Raw genomic sequence first — 16731 nt, forward strand, 5'->3', positions numbered from 1 at the left:
AGTGTCTTAAGGTAAACGAAGAGGGAGAGAGGTGCAGAGGTTTAGGGAGGGAATTACAGAGCTTAGGGCCCCAGCAGCTGTAGGCACGGCCGCCAAAGGTGGAGCCATTAAAGTTGGGGATGCTCGGGGGGACCCGAGGAACTTCAGGTGAAACAGAATCGGTGGGAGAGTGAGGGGTTGCAGTTATTTTGCCACATGCACTGGTCTGATTTCAACGTGTGCTAGGATAGACTGGACGTCACTTACATCTGGTTTGCTGGCCGCTATGCAGATTACACCAGCGAGGGCCCCTTCAAACTGGGCCAGTGAGTCAAAGTTCTCTGCGTAGAAAATGTTCTTGGGGTCTCTGTTGGTAACGATACTCTGCAGTTCATTAATATCCGCATCACCAACGCCCACAGCGAATAGATGGATGCCTAACATTGAGATGAATGGCATTATGATTGTTAGGTTTGATTGCGTTCCTTGGGCAGTTTATCCAGATTACATACTGGAACGTGTCGCACACGCACCATAGTATGAAATTTCCTTCCCAGCCTGCTCTTCCTAACAAGCCTTAAGCCACAGTCATGAACATCTACCCCTTAGGAGGTCTTGTGGTGCAATGGGTAGTGTCCCTGCCTCTAGACTAGACGCTCAGGGTTCAAGTCCCACTTTAGGACAAGACGGTTGTGTAAGGTCCATTCATAACACATGCCTATGATAGGTGGTAAGAGTAGGAGAGATTCCTGGTCAGCCATACTTGATGTGAAGTGGTGAGCCTCAAGCTTTGGCTCCATGCCAAATTCCAGGAAAAATGAGCTATGGAAACATACAAGTGTGTGTCTCTATATGGAAGAAAACATCCTTCCCAACAGAGGTAAAGCTTTGACAGTGAGGCAATTCTGTGAAATTGCATGATGATCTCCCCAGCCCCATTACACTTCCCCCTCCACCCCAAAAGAAGCTAATTGGCCAACAGGATGATGGTCCAACATTGCACTTGACATAACTTTTTTCTATATGTATTCATGGGATGTGGGTGTCACTGGCTAGGCCAGCATTTATTCCCCATCCTAGTTGCCCTTGAGAAGGTGGTGGTGAGCTCCCTTCTTGAACTGCTGCAGTCTCTGTGGTGTAGCTACACCCACAGTGCTGTCTGTGCTGTCACCTCTGACCAGTCATACTCTTCAGACAACACTCACTGCTCCTAACCAGCAAAGGATTCAGCCCATGGCCCTGAACCAGGTCCCTGATGGAGGTGTCCCTTAATCCCACCCTTTTCCCACGCCCTCTTCCGTTTTATTTATTTTTCAAGCACTTTTAAAAAATATATATTTTTGGGGCTGTGGGTGTTATTGGCGACGCAGGTTTATTGTCTCTCCCTAGTCACCCTCAAGAGGGTGGTGGTGAGCTGCATCCTTCTTGAGCTGCTCCAGAATGTGAAGCGCAGGTATGCCAACACTGCTGGTAGGGAGGGAGTTTCAGGACTGTTTAAAAATTCTTTCATGGAATATGAGCATCACTGGCAAGGCCAGCATTCATTGCCTATCCCTAACCGGACTGAGTGGTTTGCCAGGCCATTTCAGAGGGCAGTTAAGGGTCAGCCACACTGCTCTTTTGTCTGGAGTCACATGTAGGCCAGACCAGGTAAGGATGGCAGATTTCCTTCCCTAAATGGGGCATTAGTGAAGCAGATGGGTTTTTTAATGACAATCGATGATAGCTCATTACTGAGTCCAGCTTTATATCCCAGATTTATTAATTGGATTTAAATCCCACCAGCTGCCCAGGTGGGATTTGAACCCATGTCCCCAGGGCTTCTGGGCCTCTGGATTACTAGTCCAGTGACACTGGCTCAGCGATAGTGAAGGAACAACAATAGGGTTCCAAGTCAGGATGGTGTTAGACACAGAGGCGACCTTTCCAGTGGTAGTGTTCCCATGCACCTTAAGCCATGCCATAAAATCAAAAAGAAGCCATTCAGCCCATCTTGCCTGCGCCAGCCATTCAATTAGTCCCACCCTGCCTCCCGGCTCTTTCCTCATAGCCCTGTAAACCTTTTCCTTTCACATCCTGTTCTCCTGGGAGGTGAAGACCTTGGATTTGGAAGGTGCTCCTTTGCTATTTCTTTAGCGAAAGTTGTCACGTGTTTTATCCCCCCACACCCACACCCCACCCACCACCCCCACCCCCCCCCCCCCCCCCCATTTCAGGCAGGTGATTTCACATCCCGACAACCCTCTCCATATATATGCAAAACATCCTCCTACCTTCCTCCCCCAGTCCCCAAGAAATCCCCCAATAAACAAAGCGTGGGAGGGGTGGGGAATAGAGGAAAATACCTGCAGCCTCTGCCTTCCTGACAGCCTCTGTAACCCTGTCTTCGGACAGTCCGTCTGTCAACAGTACCAGCAAGGCAGGGACTTGCGGGCGCCTCCCAGTGGCCAGAAATACATAATCCAGGACAAAATTGATCGCTTGGCCTAGGGGTGATGAGAAGAGGAGATCATGAAGAAAGAAAAAGGAGAATTCACTTTCAGATACAGCACCTCCCACGACCTCGGGAAACGCGGCAACCCATTAACGCAAAGCAAGATCCCACAGACAGCAACCAATCAGTGACCAGCCAATCTGATTTTTTTTTATATAAATACATATGGCACCTGTTGAGGAATAAACAGGGCATCAGGGAGAATTCCCAAATTTTCTTCTAAATGGCCTTCGGTTTAACATCTCAGCCGAGATTGTGACGTTAATCTGTGCAAAAAAATCTCTCTAACAATCCTAAGGTCCAAGATAGCCCGCTTGTGAAAACAAGCATTACCGCTGCTGGGCACCTCTTGCTTCAACATGATGGAAAATGCAAGCGATATGTGAATAATTAGACAAAGTGTTAAATGTTCAACGTACAAAGGATAGAACGGTGTTCAAAGGCACCTTATTGAAACACAAGAGCTTTTTTCAACAATTTGAAAAGAAATGATTGACTGAAAATCTGTGGTTTGCTATCCAGGGAGCTGTGCTGCACCTTCCGATGCCTTCTATCGCCGACCCTGTCCGAGTTTGCAAGGCCAGTGGAAGGGCACCCCATTTGCCAAGGACAGGTGGGCGCAAACGACTCTGGGCACTCTGCCTAACCATACCGGCCAGACGTTCTGCTGCCCGCTCATCCCTGGGTGTCAGAACAGGGTGTAGCGAACCCCGCAGCCGTCCTGGGCCGCAGGCTTCACAGCCCACTATCCCAAAAAAAAAACCATCCTTCCCCCTGGGGATGCAAGTCACTTCATTGACCTGGATCCCACATTATTTTTTTTAATCATTATTTGTTTATGGGATGTGAGCATCGCTGGAAAGGCCAGCATCGATCCCCCTTGGAAAGGTGATGGTGAGCCGCCTTCTTGAACCACTGTTGCTCCTGGGATGTAGGTATACCCTTAAGGCTCTCTGTAACACTTTGATACAACTCAAGAGGCTTACCAACAGCAAAATACACGCGGACGCTGGAGATCTGGATGAATATAGGAAGCACTGAAAAATCTCAGCAGGTCTGGTAGCCTCCGTGGAGAGCGAAACAGAGCTCAGGTTGCAAGTCCAACTGGGCTCTTCTTTGGAAACGGTTCCAAAGAAGAGTCATATTGGACTCAACACGTTAACTCTGCTTCTCCTTCCACAGATGCTGCCAGACCTGCTGTGTTTTTCCAGCTCTTTCCGTTTTTATTATATAAGAGGCTTGCTAGGCCATTTCAGCATTACAAGTCAATCATGTAGGAGGCCAGACCAAAAAATGGAGAGCAGATTTCCTCCGCAGAAGGCTGTTAGTGAAGTGGGTGTGCTTTAACAGCAATGCATTTCTTTCAAGATCATTGTGAACGAGACTAGCATTTTATTCCAGGTGTTTGCTATGGTGGGATTTGAACTCACTTCTGCAAGCATTAACCCATACCTCTGTATTACGAGCCCAGTAACATTACCATATGCTACCAACCCCCGTGCACCCTTGTGGATGGGGATTACAGTTCAACGCACTCACCTGACAGTCATGCCAACAGATATCATTTAAGGTCATCATCATCACACTCCTGTCTTGACAATAACACCCAGCACTGTGCTGACATTATACGGCAGTGTCACCTTGTGTGAGGAAGGGCACCCTCCTTCCAATCACCTTGCCAACAGCCACCCTCGGATGAGTCACCCGGTTTGGAAATTCTATGTGGGTGGACTTGAATCGGCGGAGGATTCTCAACCGGAATCAACCTCATCTTCTGGAGGACGGGTCGCTTCATCTGACTGAGTGTCTTCATTCTCCCCATATTCACTGGGTCCCGTGAAATCTGGTGTAATGAATTCCTGCCTCTGGGTTAATTGTAAACCAATGAGGTGTTCATTGCATCCAGGTGGTGAGCATTGACTGGGGACTCAGCTACACTCACATTCTGTGTCTGAAGCTGACGGTAAGCATGGTTGATGAGAAGGAAGTGCGGGTTTCCAAGGGCACCAAGAAAGCGCAGAAAAAGTTACCTGCGAAGGGTGGCAAGAGGAGGAGATCCAGGAAAGAAAGTTACACCCACCTACATCTAAAAAGCAGGTTCACCCCGACACTGGCACCTCCTCCAAGGCCATGAGCATCATGAACTCGTTCGTGAGCGATATTTTCGAGCGCATCGCGGGTGAGGCTTCCCGCCCGGACCATTACAACAAGCGGCAGCGCCATCAGCTCCTGGGAGATCCAGACCACCGTGCGCCTGCTGCTGCCCGGGGAACTGGCCAAGCACGCCGTGTCGGAAGGGACAAAGGCGATGACCAAGTACACCAGCTCCAAGCAAAACCCCACATATAGGAACAAGCCAAAAGTTCAGTTGTTGGCTGGAGGTCATGGGGAGAATTTTCTCCCCGTCGTGCAGGCTGAGTGGGAGCGGGTGCAGGCGGGCGTGCAGACGACTGCCACCCGCGATTGGCTGTGCGCCGCCATATTACATGGGTGGGCCAATTAAGGCCAATCAGCTCCGTGCCCCAGGGAGATTAATTTGATTGTGAAAAATGGGAAAAAATAGAATTAAAAAAATTATTCAGACATGTCCCCTCGTGTAACAGTGTCACACGAGCTGGGACACGTCTATGAATTTTAATGAAAAATTTTATTAAAGTTATAAGCCCTTCATGAAGCCTCATCCCGCCCATGGGTGAGGTTCCATGAAAAATGCAAAAGGCCACCGGGACTCTTTGCCTACCCTCCGTCAACCTTAAGGTCAGACAGGCAGCTCTGACAACTACTTCAGTCAGTTGATTATTGGCCTCAATAGGCCTTTGACAGTTCAGCAGGCGCACAGTCGACTTGAAGACCGGAATGACGCGAGGTGACATCGGGAAGCACGCCTGACATCACCGCGCATCGATCAGACGATTCTGCCCCATGGTTGTAATCTGTGTCTCTATAATTAAAAGATTGTAAAGTCTGTAGGAATTAGGCTCCAGTTCTATCGCTCACTGCCTGGCTATGTCAGTTGCGACACCCTGGATTACCATAATTACCATGCACTTGCTTCAGGAAAAAAAAATCCTTGTTCTGCAGAAACTGGAGTTTTTAGTTATTTAATGTGATATTTTGTCACTGGCCTCGTAAAGGGAAAACAGGAGCCCCAGCCCTTCTACAGGACCCAACCAGGGACACCCAGCATAGCCCAGGGCTTGGCACACCTGGACACTTTTCTTTGCCGTTCCACTGGACTCTCGTTGAAGTTATGGCAAGAACAGCCAAGTAAATTCAGTCCCGTTAACTTTATTGTGGGAGTCGGACAAAATGAGCAGCCTAATTCTACCCCACTCCCCACCACCCCACACCCCGCACCAAAGTGCCACAGACCAGAAGACACCACAAGCCTACCAGAGGGTCCTTTCTCTGGGAGAAGTCTCTGCGTCAGGTCCAAGAGCTCTTTGGTATTCAGATACTCTACCTGTTTTAGTGCCACCACCTTGATACAGAAGTTCTCTAATGGCTTGGAGCAGCTCCTGGTGGGTGCCAAGTTTACCAAGTGGGATTTCAATCTTCGGCTCATCACTGTATTGAACCACAGACACCTGCACAAAGAGACATGGGCCACATTACAAGGTAAACTAATTGTCCTGTCAATCAAACTACTAAATGAAATTGGCACAACTCCTTTACTTTTTATTATGTTTCAGAGTAGCTCACTCTAGGGGAGCTGATTTCGCAGTTGTTTTTTTACCCCTGAGAGCTGACTTTAATTGTCACTCAGTCCCATGGCATGAAAGCTTCACTCCTTGTTAACAATGACTTGCATTAGCACCTTTAACGTAGTAAACACCCCAAGGCTCCTCACAGGAGTGTGATCAGAGAAAAATCTGACACTGAGCCGCATAAGGAGATATTGAGAAAGATGGCCAAAAGCTTAGTCAAAGAGGTCCAATGAGAACGGAGTTAATGCACTTTGATCAATGAATATAACTACACAGCCCCAGACTGCCCACAAGCTGGTAGCTTGACTTACAAAGGACACTTGGATGGCTGATGGTGTTAGTGGAAATGTCACCCTGTTATGGTATAAGGCGATGTTGTTGGTATTGATCTTTAAGACTGCAGGCTAAATGACTTTATATCCGTAGTCACATGCCCTCTAGAAACTGGATCAAGACCGTGTTATGAGTGAACCTGACAGTCAACAGACAGGCTACACAATCTATCAGTCTGGACTGAATTCCAATGCAGATCCCAGAAGTGAAATGACTGCGCAACGTTTCTTGAACAGTTAAGCTTCTGTTGACATGATTACTTTCAGCACAATGGGAGACTCGAAATTGGATATTCTCTATTTGGATGCATGTAGCTTACAATCTCACAAACACAGCAAGCAAAATGGTAAGCCTTATTTTCAAAAGACTGCATTTTTTCTTCACTTGCTGATTTGCAATATGCTCAGTGAGTGGGACTCCTGCCTCTGAGTTAGGAAGTTGTGGGTTCAAGTCCCACTCCAGCACTTGAGCAGCAAACTCAAGGTTGATGTTCCAGTGCAATACTGAGGGAGTGCTGCGCTGTCAGAGGTGCCATTGTTTGGATGAGACAATAAACCAAGTCCTTATCTGTTCTCACAGGTAGACGTAAAAGATCCATGCCACTATTTTGGAGAAGAGCAGGGGAGTTCTGCCCAGTGTCCTGACCAATGTTTATCCCTTAATCGCCACCCCCAAAACAATGTGTTTGGTCATTATCACATTGCTGTTTGTGGGAGCTTGCTGTTTGCAAATTGGCTGCCGCATTTCCTACATTACAACAGTAGCTACACTTCAAAAGTGCTTCATTGGCTGTAAAGCTCTTTGAGTTATTTGGTGGTTGTGAAAGGTGCTACGTAAATGCAAGTCTTTCTTTCTATCCATTTGTTTCTTTCTTCAACTTAAGGATTCTAGGATCTGCTTCACCTCAATGACAAGTATAACTGTTGGGCAATTTGTCTCCTGGCCGGATTTTACCTCATGTACACAACTTGCTCTTTCCCAAAGGTGAGAAGAGAACCATATATTCACACAGCCGAGTCCTTGTGATTACTGCACATAAACTAACCACAGAAGTTATGGCGTTCACCGAAACAGTAAAAAGTGGTCAGGGGCTATCGAATCACAATACAATCCATACCGACGTTATGATAGTAATTTAAACATTCTGAGATGAAGAGTTTATTTTTCTGTAACCTGCTACAGGATCAAATTAATCAGATCTTGCTGCTCACTACTATTACACAGGGAGGCCGGTTAGCTTAGATGGCTAGCATGTGGTTCAGAATAACGCCAACAGTGTGGGTTTGATTCCCATTTCCAGCTGAGGTAGATTTGTCTCCTCACCCTGCCCCTGAGAGTAGAAAGCAATGACGGACTACCACTGACAAAAAACTGACAAGGAGAATAGCTCAGGATGAAGCCTGTGTAGACAATTAACCAAGAACCTGTCTTCAGGCAGAGCACTCACGGGACTGAATTATTACACCAATGAACTACTGCTATATGCAACCTTTATAAAGCCCTTATATAGAATCTTGTCAGATCCTCAGGGATGTCTCAATGCATTTTACATGCGGCGCATCCGTTTCGAAGTGCACGTACTGTTGTTTTCTAGGCAAGTGCGCCAACCAGTTTGCATATGGCAAGCTACCACAAACTACAAAGGAGATCAATGACGAGTTTTTTTTTTTAACTGGCATTGTTGAAAAGACAAATGGTGCTCAGAACACCAGAACTCCCCAAGCCCCCTTTGAATATTGCTGTGGGATTTTTTTTTTTACACCAACATGAACGGGCAGTCAGAGCCTCAGTTTAACATTTGATCCAAAAATTGGCACATTTGACTAAGCAGCTTTCCCTCAGAGTACACACAGATGATGTGTTCAGGGCATCATAGGGTTGTTACAGCACAGGAGGAGGCCATTTGGCACATCGAGCCCGTGCCAGCTCTCTGCAAGAGCAATTTAGCTAGTCCCACACCCCCACATTTTCACCGTAGACCTGCAATTTCTTTCGTCTTCGGGTACTTATCCCATTTCCTTTTGAAAGGCACGACTGAATCTGCCTTCACCACAAACTCAGGCTGTGCATTCTGGGTCCTAATCATTCACTGTGTAAAAGAGTTTTCCCATCTGTCGCTTTTCCAAATCATCTTAACTCTACGTCCTCTGGTTCTCACCCCTTCTACCAATGGGATCAACTCAGTCTATACCCCTCATGGTTTTGAATACCACTATCAAATCTCCCCTGAACCTTCTCTTCTCTAATTTCATGAACGCAGTGTGGTTTGAACCCACAACCCTCTGCCCCAGCTACCAATCGAGGCAAGCTGACAGTTCACTAAACTCCAGAGTCAAAAGAGATTAATCCCGATTGATGTCTGGATTGCTCGTGAGATGCCACGACAAACCGACAGCCAGTTCTCTTCACCACTAATCAGAGTATTGGGGAGGGATAGACCTACCTGAGTCGCATCAGTCCCAATGCGAGGTAGATGAGAGACCACGTTGTACAGGAACTGCTTCACTTTCTGAAAGTTGTTCTGTCCGATACTCCAGGACCCATCGACCAGGAACACGATGTCAGCTCGTGCTCTGCTACACACTGCGAGCAACGCAAAGCAAATCAGTCTCGTCGGGCATGAGACGAAGGAACACGCGTAGGCCATTCAGCCCCTCAAGCCTTCTCCACCAGTCAATACAATCATACGAAGATACAAATTAGGAGCAAGAGTCAGCCATCCAGCCCCTCAAGCCTGTTCCGCCATTAAATAAGATCATGGCTGATCTGATGTAACCTTAACCCCGCTTTCCTGCCTACTCGCGATAATCTTTGATTCCCTTGTTAGTCAAGAATGTACCTACCTCTGCCTTAAAGACCATTCAGTGACCCTGCCTCCATCGCTCTCAGGAGAGTTCCACAGACTCATGATCCTCCGAGAGTAAACAATTCTCCTCATCTCGTCTTAAATGGGAGACCCCTTATTTTTAAACTGTGTCCTCTAGTCTCTCCTCCAAGGGGAAACATCCTCTCAGCATACACCCTGTCAAGTCCCCCTAAGATCACAGCTCATTCTTTTAAGCGTCACTGGATACAGGCCCAACCTGTCCAGCCTTTCCTTATAAGATAACCACCTCATCCCAGGAATCAGTCCGGTGAACCTTTTAAAATCATGGCTGATCTTCTATCTCTACTCCACCTTCCCACCCGATTTTCCCATATCCCTCAATCCTCAAGAAGTTTTCTTGTCCCATGCATACCAGCTTTTACCTATTCCACCCAGCTTGGTGCCACCAAACCACTTGGTGCGTCTTGTCTTCTCTTCCACGCAATTCAAAAATAAACACTTTGCATTTGTATAACACCTTAAACGTCCCAGGGAGCAGTTAGACAGAAAGAGACAGCACGTAAGGAAATATTAGGAGAGATGGCAAAGAGCTTGGTCAATGAAGTAGGTTTTGAGGAGCATCTGAAAAGAGGAAAAGGACGGCATGGTTTTAAAGGGAATTCCAGATCCTAGGGCCGTCAGCTGAAGGCATGGCTGCCAATGATGGGGGCAATAAAATTTGCAGTTGCGCAAGAGGTCAGAATTGGAGCAAAGCAGAGATCTCGAAGGGTTGTGTAAGACTGGAGGAGTTACAGAGATAGTGTGGAGCTAGGTCATGGAGGGATTTGAACATGAGGATAAGAATTGTACATTTGAAACTCTGTTGGGAACCAATGTAGGTCAGCATGTACCAGGGTGATGGGTGAACAGAGTCATACTGACATCATATTATAGACTTTAATCCCAAATGGTAAACATAAACCTCCTCATATATCATGTGAACACGACCTCCGCAGTCTATAATTATAACCTAAGGTAAAATTAAGACAAAAACAAAAAGAATTAAAGGGAGAGTTTTTGATAAAATTGTTTTTTTTTACTCAGAGGTTAGTTAAAATAATATTTAAAACATCCAGCAGAGAAGGAGATCATTTGTTCCATTGTAGAGCTATCCTATGAATCCCATTTTCCCTGGTCTTTCCTGCAAATTTTTCCCCTTCAAGTATTTATCCAATTCTCTTCTGAAAGTTACTAATGAATCTGTTTCCACCGCCCTTTCAGGCAGCGCGTTCCAGGTCACAACAACTCACTACTGTTTCTAAAGTCACCTCTGGTTCATAAACTGCCATAGAAGCAGGATCCACACAATTTCTTAAAAAACAGGGTGAGAGAGGGAAACATTAACAGGAACTGGGAAGCACACAGGAGAGTAGGATTAGGCTGCACAGTTCCTGTGGAGAAAAAGACATTCGATGGTTCCTGTGCTTCTGGAACATTCTATGACTGCGCACTCACCAGGCTTTTCGGTAATGGAGGTCTCAGGCCCAAACTCTGTTCCAAACACTGGTCGGATTGTGAAGATATACTCTCTACCAAGCTGTAAGTCGGTGATGTGGTAAGAAGCAGTCGTTTCTGTTACAGTGACTGACTGCTGTTCTTTTTGAGCTGAAGCATATAAATATTGTGGGATTAATGGGGTTGGCAGTACTCAAAAAACTAACCAGCAAATAATTTTACTGATCAACATTTGTTCACGGGATGTAGGTGTTGCTGGCTATTGCCCATTGTTCAGGGGGCACTTAAGAGTTAACCACATTATTGTGGGTCTGAAGTCACATGTAGACCAGACCAGAATTCTTTACTTTCCCCAAAGGGCATTATTTTATGGTCATCCTTAAACCTTTAATTCCAGATTTTCATTGAATTCAAATTCTACCATCTGCTGTGGTGGGATTTGAACCCTGGTCCCCAATGAATTATCCAGGGTCTCTAGATTACCAGCCCAGTGGCAATACCACTATGCTACTGCCTCCCCTGTTACTATGGGTGATTTTTTTTTCTATTTGTTCTTGGAATGCGTCCATCCCTAACTGTCCTTGAGAAGGTGGTGTTGAGCACACTCTTGAACTGGAACATAGGAAATAGGAGCTGGAGAGGCCATTATGCCCCTCAAGTATGCTCCACCATTCAATTAGATTATGGCTGATCTTCTATCTCAATGCCATTTTCCTGCACTATCCCCATATCCCTTGATGTCTTTATTATCTAAAAATCTATTGAGTTCTGCAAATGACTGAGCCTCCACATCCCTCGGGGATAGAGAATTTCAAAAATTCAACGCCCTCTGAGTGAAAAAATTCTTCCTCACCTCAGTCCTAAAAGGGAACCCCCTTATTCTGAGACCGTGTCCCCTGGTTCTAGACCACCCCCCACCTCGCCAGGGGAAACATCCTTCCTGCATCTTACCTTGTCAAGCCCTGTAAGTATTTTGGAAGATTCAATGAGACCGACTTTCATTTTTCTAAACTCTAGAGAATATAGGCCCAGTCTCCTCAATCTCTCCTCATGGGGTAATCCCACCAGCCAAGTCCATGTGGTGTGGGTACACCCACCGTGCTGTTAGGGAGGGAGCTCCAGGACTTTGACTCAGCGACAGTGAAGGAACGGCGATATATTTCCAAGTCAGGATGGAGAGTGGCTTGGAAGGGAACTTCCAGGTGTTGGCGTTCCCATGCATCTGCTGCCCTTGAAGAAAAGAGTTGACGTTTCGAGTCCTCATGACCCTTCGACAGAACTTGAGGTTCTGTCGAAGGATCATGAGGACTCGAAACGTCAACTCTTTTTTTCTCCGCTGATGCTGCCAGACCTGCTGAGTTTTTCCAGGTAATTCTGTTTTTGTTTTGGATTTCCAGCGTCCGCAGTTTTTTGGTTTTTACATCTGCTGCCCTTGTCCTGATGAATGGTAGATTTGGAAGGTGCTGTTGCTTGCTCAGGCCGAGTTGGGTTTTAGTTCCTGCTTTGAAGCTCAGGAAATTTGGGTATTAATTTGATCATTCAGTTTGGATCACCTGGTGCTGAGGGACAAGGCTCCCATGAAATGAAATCCAATCTTAGTCCTGTTGTCCAGGCTAGACGCAAAACCTCATTCATGATCAGAGGGCAATGCTATTTGTCTGGTCCTTCAGGACTTTCAGGTAAAGATAACAGAGCCTGAGGGACTTCAATACGTGAACTCACCGGTAGCAAGTCTCCAAGACAGGATGTAGCTTGTAGCTCCAGGGACACGATACCAGCCCAGTGTCATCCTGCTTGTACCGACATCTATCACTCGGAATCCCTGCACTTTCTCAGCCTGGGCTGCAAGTAAAGTAACAGAGAGCTCTCAGAAACCAGGGCCAGCATGGATTCCATAAATGAATGACCTCCTTCTGTGATATAACAACTCTATGACTGAGATTAAAATGGACTCAGACTAACCTCCATCTGACACCTACCCAAAGGTCGCCATGCCAATTTTAGATCTGTTTCGCACAGATTTCAGGAAGAAAGAAAGATCTGAATTTATATACCAAAATTTATTCCACGACCTTGGGACATCCCAGATCAAAACATCAGCTCAGTCCAAATTGAAGAAGAGCTTTTGTGTATGATAGGCACGATCTTGGGCTCACCCCCACCCCACCCCCACCCCATCGAGCGATTCCTATCGTCGTTTGCACAATTGTTCCAAATCGAGCATTGTGAGGAACCATGAGTGTGGGCAACTTGCTATTGGCCTTTCCTCAATGTTGTACACCCGATGGGGCAAGCTGAGGTCTATGAATGGATCAGCTCCCTGATGGGGAATTATCTGGTCGCTTCCCAGTACTTCACCACTCCAATCAAAAACAATGCAGTGAGCACCGTGGCCAAAATGCCCAGTGTCAGGCTGCCCACTGGGACTAAAATGTCGATACTGGAGTCACAAGGTCATGTGCTCAAGTCCCCAAACTCTGCGGAGCCTTGAGCACGTAATCTAGGGATATAACGCAGGGCATTGCTGAGGGAGTGCTGCACTGTCAGAGGTCTTCTGGGTGTTAAAACGAGGCCCCATCTGCCTTTTCAGGCAGACATAAAAGATCACTGCTTCGAAGGAAAGCACTGGGGTACCTTCCAGTGCCCTGGTTATCACTTAACCCTCAACCAACACCTAACTTATCTGGTTATTATCTTATTATTGTTTGTGGGAGTTTGCTGTGCCCAAATTAAGCTGCTAAGTTTCCTATGTTACAGGTCTGACTGCATTTCAAAAGTATTAAGTCATCTCTAAAGCCCTTCAGGACACCCTGATGGTTGTGAAAGGTGCTACAGAAATAAAGTGAACATTAAATCAGAGCCTCAGGTAAATGCACATCGACAAGCAAACACATATAATCTCTTGTCAAAAAAATTCACTGACTCTTACCTGTGGCACCAGTGATTGTTACAGGGGTCCCTTCACGGTCGCCAAAAAGGGACGAGAGCCTGATGATGTAACTCATCCCTGGCTGCAGATTCAGGATATCAAATGTGGTGATGGTTGCTGTAACCAATCGACTGGTCTCTGGGCCACCTGTCAGCAGGATTTCATTCAATAATTAGGATCCAAACCAATGTAACCTTCATATGTAAACATATGTCTCAGTACAAGCAAGGAAGTTATGCTAAACTTTGCAAAAAACACTGATTGGGTCCCAACTAGGGTACTATGAGTACTAAATTGTGGTTTGGTAGCACAGAATGTAAATATTGCTGAAAAAAGAGACACTTCAAAACTTTTCATCTTGCACTCATCAGGACACGTTGCAAGAATGCCAATATAAGGGGAAAACAACAACTTATGCTCTATGTATACAGTATAAATGATTATTTTCCCCCTTATATTAATATATTATTCCCACTCTTGCAAAGCGTCCTGATGAGTACAAGATGAAACGTTTTGACATGTCTCCTTTCCAGCAATTCTCCAGTGCCAATGTGTAACCCAGAACTTTGTTGACCCACGTTTCTCAGTGTCACGCCAGACGGTAGATTTACTCAGAAGGAGGCCATTCATTCCATCATTCCTGTGCTGGAAAAAAGCTATCCAATTAGCCCCTTTCCCATTCAGGGCACCAGACTTTGGGAAGCATGTTGAGGCTTTGGAGAAGGTACAGAGGAGGCTTACTCAAATGTTACTAAGGACGAAAGACTTCAGTTACACGGAGTGACTGGAGAAGCCTGGGCTGTCCTCTTCAGAGCAGAGAAGGTTAAGGGTGGATCTGATTCAGCACGAAGGGTTTCAGAGAAATAAGGAGGCGTTTGCTTTGGCAGAAGTGTCAGTAACCATAGGGCAGGGATTTACGGTGATTAGTAAATGATCCAAAGGCAACATCAGGAAAACAGAATGTAAGCAATGGGATGCAGTTATGATCTGGAACTCACTGATCCGAAAGAGTGGTGGAAGAAAATTCAATAGTGACTTTCAAAAGGGAACTGGACAAATACTTGAAGGGCAGGAAATTGCAGAGCTGCAGGGAAAGGACATGGGAATGGGGCTAATTGGATAGATTTCTTCAAAGAGCTGCCACAGGAACGATGGACTGAATGGCCTCCTTCTGAGTAAATCTACCATCTGGCATGACACTGAGGTACGTTCTAGATTACAAAGTTCTAAGTTACAAATTGACACTCAAGCATTGCTGAAAAAGAGACGTGTCGAAGCTTTTTGCCTTGCACTCATCAGGACACTTGCAAGAAAACCAATATAAGGGGAAAAGAACAATTTATACCGTATATATACAGGAGGGCATTGGAATAGTCAAGTCTAGAGGCAACTCAACCTTAACAAGAGTCAGAAACAAATCAAATCAGCTCATGCCCTTTATCAGGCTGACTCCTGACTATGATGGCCGGTTTATAGACTGTAGCTGTACTGGGAGCAGCAGGTCACTCGCTGCTGTTCTCTCAGTCCATTGAGCTGCTATAGTGATTTTCAAAGCAACATGTTAAAGTCACTAAACATTTTACCGTCTGCCAGCCTCCAGTAGATTCTATATCCGGAGCTTCCCGGCACACCATTCCAAGCTATCTGAATCCGCTTTGTGGTTGAGCTGATGATCCGGAGATTCCCAACTGTTCCCAGCAGACGTTCAACAGCAGCTGCAATTTCGACATTACAAAAAGACCAACAGGTTAACGCTGCCACGTGGAAACAATGGAGGGACAGTTTTGCGGGAGTGGTGCAGGGCGTAATCATTCCCCTTGGAAAACAGAACGTTCTAGCTAAGACCCTGAAAGTGATGGGCCGACCTGTGTCACTGCGGTGAGAAGGGCACATGTTTCAACCGGGAAATAGGAAGGAGTTAGCTCGTGCCCATTTTCCCCAGGGGCGAACAAATGGAGGTAAATCCCTGGGGTGAGGTCAGAGGATAATTATATATTGGGGAGGCCATTCGGCCCATCTTAGTTCATTCACACAGAGAAATCCTGCAGCCCCTTCAGTTCAGCATCTAAATTGCGTCTTAACAGATTCCTGGATTTTGGCTTCCCTTGCTCTGTCCGTAACTCATTCGCTCTGTTTAAAGTAGACACTTTCGATATCAATTCTAGTGGCTTAAATTAATAATCCCATGTCCTTATCTATCTAGTTTACCTCGAAGACCAACTCCCAGATGTTTCCCTTTGAGGCTGAATAGACCAAGATGCAGCCTCTCCAAGGTTTTCACACTTCTCCGCAACCCCTCCACAATGTCCGCAAAATTCTCTGAGCCCTTTTCAATATCTGCACAGCAAACTCATAGCTGAGTTGTTTCAGCCTGCATTGTGTCAGAGATGAGAAAGAGACCATCGCGTTTCCTGAGAGAAAATAGCTACTTAAACCAGACAAGTCGATAGGTAGAGAGTGACAGGCACGACAGGCTGGACACGACTCCCACAAAAAGCAATCGGGGGCAGAGAATAATCGGGCTGTGGAACAGAATCATTCCCTGTGAGTGACTTACGAGTAGTCGCAGTGATGGTAACGGGCGGTCCTTCACGATTTTTGATCAATGCAACAACTTTAACGAGGTAATTAACTCCGCCTTGCAGTTCCATGATATCAAAGGTAGTTACATCTTCAGGTACAACCCTGCTGATCTCAGGTCCCCCTGCAGATTGAGAGGAAACACGGAGTGGTGTTGGTCATTTTCCAAATAACTTTTGGGTTACATCAGCTAGTCGTGGGTTCAAGCAGCTCTTTTACTGTTCACTCATCAGTTGTGAGCATCACCGGCAAGGCCAGCATTTATTGCCCATCCCTAGTTGCTCCTCAGAAGGTGGTGGTGAGCTGCCTTCTTGAATACAACTGAGTGGCTTGCTAGGCCATTTCAGAGGGCAGTTAAGAGTCAACCATATCGCTGTGGATACGGAGT

General features: G+C 46.2%; 1 protein-coding gene across 1 annotated transcript in view; it reads right to left on the minus strand.

The window, feature by feature from the left end:
• The window catches only part of col7a1 (collagen, type VII, alpha 1), a 242415-nt gene that overhangs the window by 224478 nt on the left and 1206 nt on the right, over positions 1 to 16731 (minus strand). The window contains exons 3-11 of the mRNA XM_041191107.1: positions 16321 to 16467; positions 15347 to 15478; positions 13764 to 13910; positions 12557 to 12676; positions 10835 to 10984; positions 8957 to 9096; positions 5937 to 6060; positions 2325 to 2465; positions 247 to 416 (exon numbers count right to left, since the gene is read on the minus strand). Of these exons, the coding sequence (XP_041047041.1) occupies positions 247 to 416; positions 2325 to 2465; positions 5937 to 6060; positions 8957 to 9096; positions 10835 to 10984; positions 12557 to 12676; positions 13764 to 13910; positions 15347 to 15478; positions 16321 to 16467 (1271 nt within the window). The remainder of the gene's footprint in view (positions 1 to 246; positions 417 to 2324; positions 2466 to 5936; positions 6061 to 8956; positions 9097 to 10834; positions 10985 to 12556; positions 12677 to 13763; positions 13911 to 15346; positions 15479 to 16320; positions 16468 to 16731) is intronic.

Source organism: Carcharodon carcharias, chromosome 7 (assembly GCF_017639515.1).
Source record: "Carcharodon carcharias isolate sCarCar2 chromosome 7, sCarCar2.pri, whole genome shotgun sequence".
In the NCBI taxonomy this organism is placed as follows: Eukaryota; Metazoa; Chordata; class Chondrichthyes; order Lamniformes; family Lamnidae; genus Carcharodon; species Carcharodon carcharias.